Genomic DNA, 7,378 nt, shown 5'->3' on the forward strand with positions numbered 1-7,378 from the left:
AAAAAAAAAAAAAAAAAAGAAGAAGAAGAAGAAGAAGAAGAAGAAGAAGAAGAAGAAGAAACAACTGTGTGTAGTAAACATTGTTGGCAAAAAAGTTTCACAATTCCCTTCCATTTTCTGTTTGCGCAACGAGGAGTTGAGTTCCATGGTGATTGTGCAGATAAAGTAGAAAGACTCAAGTTCAAACACAGCCTGCAGCAGAAGGGTTGGATATTATTAGTGTTTGAGGATTTAAAATTGAGAGGACTTCGTTACAGTAATTTGCGTACTTCCTAGTCTCTGTCGAGTACGAGGATTGGAAGTTTTCATTTTCTCACTGGGGTCATAGGAGGGGGGGACTTGAGGTTTAAATCCAGTGCTAAAAGTTCAATGTATCTTTTCTTTTTGTCATGATTAATGTTATACTTGTTTCAATTCAATGTAGAAGTAACAATTTGATTTCCTCAACAAACGATATTCTAACATTTAACCAAGAAGTCTATGATATAATAGGTTAAAATGTACTTACGATTGAATAAAGTCATGATTCTGTTGTTCGGTGTGTTTTTTGATGTAGATAACCCCATGATGAAACTGGTACTGTCATATTACACGCTTATAGATCTACGGCTAAACTTTCCTCAAATTACCGAATATCTTTACCAATCTTAGATATTTGTTGTCATAGTTGCAATCACAAAAACACAAAAACAAAAGAATGAGATTTGAAACAATTAAGGGCAAAATAACATAACGACATATAAAAAAAGAGAGGAACAAACAGAACGAGCATTTTCAATTTTATAATATTGCAATCTACAAATGGCAGTACAACTTGAAGTACCTAAATTGACTTTTTGAATCCTGCCAAAATGACATCAAGCCCCAATTCATTGTGCAGAAGGATGATTATATAGCATCTTCTACCTCAGTTTTGTTTTTAGCAGTGGACAAAAAACATTGTAAACAGCATTATTTGCAAGCAATCAACCAAAAATCAACTGTTTCAAAGTAGAACCCATCAATTCCTTATCCTAAAATGATCTTCCATTTTTCCTTCCTATTACAGAAACAAATCTACAAGAATCATATTCAAATTTAAAAGACTAAAATTGTAAATTGAACCTTCACTTCATCATAGGCAATGCATGCTTAAGACGATTATCCTGTAAAATTGAAAATGATAAAAACAATAAAATAAATACTTACCTAGCAAATTCTCAACAGAAATATGACCACCAAAGATAGCATCCGTGTTGATAGCTTAACAAATTCCTTTGGTGTTATGCCGGGGAACCAATTTTTTAATCATATGAAAGAGAGTATGATCTTGACCTTTATCTGAGAGTAGATCCACCACTGTAGCCAAAGCAGATGCATCTGCTGAAAAGTCCCTCCCAATCATTTTCTCCACAAGTATATTTGCTTCACTGCAGTCATTTGCCAAAACAAGTTTTCAAAAACAAAAACTAGCTATCATATACAATATCAAATGTTGAGCTTTCAAAGTTTTAGACAACTGCCAGCCTTTGACACTACCTATCATCATCATAGTATAAGTATTAACATCAGGCCGCAAACCTCTAGAATGAAGCTTACCAAATAGATTCTTTGCCATCTCAAGCTTCCCATCTTTGCAAAATCTATGAATTAAAATATTGTGCATAGCAATATTAGGATTAATGCCACTGCATTCTAGCTCCTGAAAAAACAACGCTTCATCAATGCGGCCATTCTTGGATAATCCATCCAGTAATACACAATAATTATAAAAATCTGGACACTGACCCTTAGCTTGCATCTCATTCAGAAGCCCTTCAGCAGTGGAACACCTACCAACCCCAAACAATCCCTGCAACATAGCATTGTAAGTACAAATTGTAGGTTTCAATCCTTTACAAGGAATAAGATTCATGCCCTCTTCAATTTTCATATTCTTGCAATATCCATTGATCAAAATTGTATAGCTTATAGAAAGAATCAACTGTTTCAAAGTAGAACCTATCAATTCCTTGTCCTAAAATGATCTGCCATTTTTTCCTTCCTATTACAGAAACAAATCTACAAGAATCTTATTCAAATTTAAAAGACTAAAATTGTAAATTGAACCTTCACTTCATCATAGGCAATGTATGCTTAAGACGATTATAGTGTAGAATTGAAAATGATAAAAGCAATAAGGGTAAGGTTTGCTTAAAATACGAATTGCCCCCTGTGATTTGGAAAATTATAAATACCTCCCTGTCAGAATTTTTTATTTAACAGAATTAATTGAAAAAGTGATATTTATAACTGTTCACCTATACAATAATAAAATTATCTGAATTATTAATTAAAATAAAATTTTAATATTATTAAAAACTGTTAATTAACTTAATGATTTATTAATAAAAAGACCTATTTGTTATGAAATTAAAAACCTTATGGGGGCATAATGTAATTTCTAAAACCACAGGAGTAATTTGTGATTTAAGTAAACCTCAAGGGGTGTGTTTGTAATTTACCCAAACAATAAAATAAATACTTACCTAGCAAGTTCTCGGCAGACATATGACCACCAAATATAGCATCCGTGTTGATAGCTTAACAAATTCCTTCGGTGTTATCACGAGGAACCAATTTTTTAATCATATGAAAAAGAGTATGATCTTGACCTTTATCTGAGAGTAGATCCACCACTGTAGCCAAAGTAGATGCATCTGCTGAAAAGCCTCTCCCAATCATTTTGTCCACAAGTATATTTGCTTCACTGTAGTCATTTGCTTTAAGGAATCCACGGACCATAATATTGTAAGTTGCATAATTTGGCAAACAACCAGTCTCTTCCATTGTCATCAGCAACTCTTTTGCCTCACCCAAAAGCCCTTGTTCACAAAATCCACCTATCATTATAGTATAAGCATTAACATTAGGCCGCAAACCTTTAGAATGAAGCTTACCAAATAGATTCTTTGCCATCTCAAGCTTCCCATCTTTGCAAAATCTATCAATTAAAATATTGTGCATAGTAATATCAGGATTTATGCCACTGCGTTCTAGCTCCTGAAACAACAACAATAGGAATGGCAATGGGGGGCAATGGGGTGGATATTAATTCCCCATCCCCATTCTCCTATAATAAATTTTTCCCATTCCCCATTCCCCATTGCCCATGGGTACTACCCTCCCCATTTTTTAATGGGTATGGATTTTCCCCAACCCACTTTAATCCCCATTTTTATTTTTTATATTTAATGTTAACAATTTTTTTTTTTTTTTTTTTTTTTTAAGGTTCACAACAAAAACTAAATATACCTTCAATCTTTTTTCTTTCTTTTTAAATATATTTAATGTTAACAATTTTTTTTTATTTTTTATTTTTTATTTTTTTTTAAGGTTCACAACAAAAGTTAATTATACCTTCAATCTTTTTTCTTTTTTTTTTAATATATTTAATGTTAACAATTTTTATTTATTTATTTATTTATTATTTATTTATTATTTTTTTTTAAGGTTCACAACAAAAGTTAAATATACCTTCAATCTTTTTTCTTTCTTTTTTAATATATTTAATGTTAACAATTTTTTTTTATTTTTTATTTTTTATTTAAGGTTCACAACAAAAGTTAAATATACCTTCAATCTTTTTTTTTTCTTTTTTAATATATTTAATGTTAACAACCTTCTTGTTTTTCTTTTGTCTTTTTTTTTTATAAAGGTTTTAGCTAAATATACCTTCAATCTTTTTTCTTTCTTTTTTAATATATTTAATGTTAACAACTTATTTTTTTATTTTATTTTTTATTTTTTTAAGGTTCACAACAAAAGCTAAATATACATTCAATCTTATTTTATTTTATTTGGTTCAACAACAAAATCAAATACACATTAATTAATAATTAAAAAGTTTGTTTTATAATAATCAAATATATAATTTTGAGAAAATCAAAAAGTTTGTTTGAAGAAAGTGTTATAAGACTCATATTAAATTGCATCAGGACATAAACAAGGAATTGTTAGCCACGGACAATTTAGACATTAAACCATATTTCTCTTAGCAAATTTGAACAATTCATTTTAATTTATCCAAAATCTAATTATACCTTTAACAAATCTGAACCACTCATTTTAAGATATCTATGCATTACCACACCCAATCCATCCTCCATCTTCTTCCTTTAGTCCCCCACGAATTTTGTTGTTTGTTACTTTTGAAAAATAAAAAATATTTTTTCAATTAAATTTTTACTAATTTCACAACACCATCACCACTATTCTCACTTTCACTGTCACACTACCATCACCATAGCCACTACCATCATCACTGCCGCCATCACCCCACCACTATGTAACAATTTCTACTTTCACCTTCGTTCCATCACCACCACCACCAAATATAAAAAAATATATTTTGAATTTTTTTTATAAAAAATATTTTTCATTAAAAAATATTTTCTATCTAAATAAATGAAGCATAACATTGGGAAACAAGCTGATTTCAGTTAAATCTGTTCATAACTAAGAAAAATTCTTTTAATTTAAAAAAAATTATTTAGTATGACTTTGTATCCCCTTTTTGTTTTTCTAGCAAATAAATCTATGTACCCATCATTTCTAACCAATCACAACTCATGCTTGTTTTGATTCTCTACAATTTCTTTATTTTCAAATACATTCATATATATATATATATATATATATGTTGTATAAATTGTGTGATAACATAAAACAAATATATTCATACTCGTTAATTGAAATTTCAGAACAAGCAAACCATTCTGAAAATTACAATACACAACAAAATAAAATAACATAGAAAAGCAAACCGAAACCTACACTAGACAATGTCCTTAATTTTTTTTAAATAAATTAAAAAAATTCTAGATATGCATAAAATTTGACAAGAATAATGTGGCAATGTTAATTAATGTGTATTTGATTTTATTGTTGAGCCAAATAAAATAAAATAAGATTGAATGTATAGCTTTGGTTGTGAATCTTAAAAAAAAAAAAATGGTTGTGAACCTTAAAAAAAATTAAAAAAAGGAAAAAAATTAAATGTATATTTAGATTTTGTTGTGAATCTTAAAAATTAAAAAAAAAATGGTTGTGGACCTTAAAAATAAAATAAAAAAAGATTGGAGGTATATTTAGATTTGGTTGTGGATCTTAAAAAAAAAAAAAAAAAAAAAAAAAAAAAAAAAAAAAAAGGTTGTGAACCTGAAAAAATAAATAAATAAATAAAAGAAAAAAGATTGAATGTATATTTAGTTTTAGTTGTGAATCTTAAAAAAAAAAAAAAAAAAAAAAAAAAAAAAAAAAAAAACATATGGGGAAATTAGTGGGTACCCATCCCCAACTCATCCCCTATGGATATTTAAAGAATATCACCTACCCTACCCAATGGATAAGAAAAAGAGGGGAAAACCATGTATTTGGGTTGGGTCTCCATGGATACCCACAGGGTAGGTTATCCATTGCCATCCCTAAACAACAATGCTTCATCAATACGGCCATTCTTGGATAATCCATCTAGTAGGACACAATAAGTATAATAATCTGGAGTCTGACCATTAGCTTGCATCTCATTCAGAAGTGCTTGAGCAGTAGAACACCTACCAACCCCAAACAATCCCTGCAACACAGTATTGTAAGTACCAATTGTGGGTTTCAATCCTTTACGAGGCATTTCACGGAAAACATTCATGGCCTCTTCAATTTTCATATTCTTGCAATATCCATTGATCAAAATGTTATAGCTTATAGTGCTAGGCTCAATGCCCTTATCCACCATGGAATGAAAGACTCCTATTGCTTTGTCCATTTGGCCTCGCAAAAAATAACCATCCATCAATGCACCATATGTGACTGCATCGGGACCAACACCTCTTTGGACCATGACTTCAAGAACAACCTCTGCTTCTTTTGCCATGCCTTCTTTGCAAAGTGCATCTATTAGTGTAGTAAAGGTCAGAACATTCAAAGAAACATTCTTGTCTGTCATGTCTCTCAACATTCTTTTTGCTTCCTCCCATTGGCCTAAATTACATAATCCATGAATCAAAGTGCTGTAAGTGATCACGTCTGGTGCAACATCCTGCTCGGTCATTTCCACTAAGAGGCTCAAAGCATCATCTACATTTCTGTCCTTGCAAAGACTGTCAATAATTGTGTTATACATCACAACATTAGGCTTATAGTTCCATTTTTGCATACTCCTAAGAATCCCTATGGCAGTTGTAGTATTTCCCGTCTTGGAAAGCCCATTTATAATAGTACCATACATAACTTCATTAGGTTTGATTTCTCCCTCTTTCACCAATTTATTGAACAATTCCATGGCCTTGCCAGTCTTGTCTTGTAGAATGAAGCCATTCATTAGAGTGCTGAAAGTATATACAGATGGTACATAACCACGTTTGAAGAAGCTAGCTACGACAGAAAACCCATAATCCACTCGATTCAAGCGGCAAAGGCAATTAATTACAATAGTGAGGGTATATTCATTAGTCGAAATACCCAACAAGCACATTTTTTGGAACAGAGAAATAACAGTGGAATAATGCTTCATTTTGGCAATACTACTTAACAGCTGAGTGAAGTCGATAACAGAAGGCAGGGGTTGCATTCGGACCATGCGATGGAATAAAGTAAGAGCATCATCGAGCTTATCAAAACCCAATTTGGATTTCTCTAACAATAATTTCTGTAGTTGCCTCCGATTAGGAGGGTTAGGGTTAGGGTTTGTGGAAATTTGGGTATGGAATGATGCTGACAAGAATGGATAAAACTTGAAGTTGAGCGAGGGAAGAAAAGTGGTACCTTTTCGGTAATTATGAGCAAATCTTAGTGCGGAAAGCAAAGAAGCAGTAGAGATTTCTTGCATCTTCGTCACTCAGAAACACTTGTTTCGATTGCAATTAAGTCTTGAGTGATCTGATCATGGATTCATCAATTCGCTACTGAGACCACTTTGCTCCTCCTTTCGTTTTTGCAGATGCAGTGCTAACTAATTTTGACAGAGGGGAGACAGAAAGAGACAGGGGGCTTTTTGGGAACACCAGTAAAAAAATCAACTTCTTGACTTTTTAATTTTTTTTAAGTAAAAAAAAGTCAATTTTTTTATCCAAAATAACTCAATTTTTTTATCACAAAAGTCACTTAAAAAAGTTAAAAAGTAAAAAAAATAATTTTTTATCAATTTTTCGAAACACTACAGAGAGAACGGTGAAAAAAAAAATTACTTATTATTATGGGAATTTTTACATATATATATATATATATATTTGGGATATAAATAATTTTTTAGATAAATTATAAATATATTTGCTTAAAATATAAAGGACAAATTACCTATATTACTTGAGGTTTAACGAAATTACAGATTCTTTTTTGAAATTTCAAATATTGCATTCCGTCT

At 30.8% G+C, this 7,378-nt stretch overlaps 1 protein-coding gene across 1 annotated transcript; it reads right to left on the reverse strand.

Moving 5' to 3' along the window:
• LOC114295285 (uncharacterized) lies at nucleotides 1-6,981 on the reverse strand. The gene is made up of 7 exons (XM_082876758.1): nucleotides 5,440-6,981; nucleotides 2,508-3,032; nucleotides 1,768-1,831; nucleotides 1,579-1,681; nucleotides 824-1,409; nucleotides 509-646; nucleotides 1-192 (listed from the first exon to the last, which is right to left on the reverse strand). The coding sequence occupies exons 1-2, from the start codon at nucleotides 6,842-6,844 to the stop codon at nucleotides 2,563-2,565; spliced, it is 1,875 nt and encodes a 624-aa protein (XP_082732884.1). The 5' UTR covers nucleotides 6,845-6,981; the 3' UTR covers nucleotides 1-192; nucleotides 509-646; nucleotides 824-1,409; nucleotides 1,579-1,681; nucleotides 1,768-1,831; nucleotides 2,508-2,562.
• Nucleotides 6,982-7,378: the final 397 nt, after the last annotated feature.

This window comes from Camellia sinensis, chromosome 6 (assembly GCF_055761805.1).
Source record: "Camellia sinensis isolate YWXY chromosome 6, ASM5576180v1, whole genome shotgun sequence".
NCBI classification, from domain to species: Eukaryota; Viridiplantae; Streptophyta; class Magnoliopsida; order Ericales; family Theaceae; genus Camellia; species Camellia sinensis.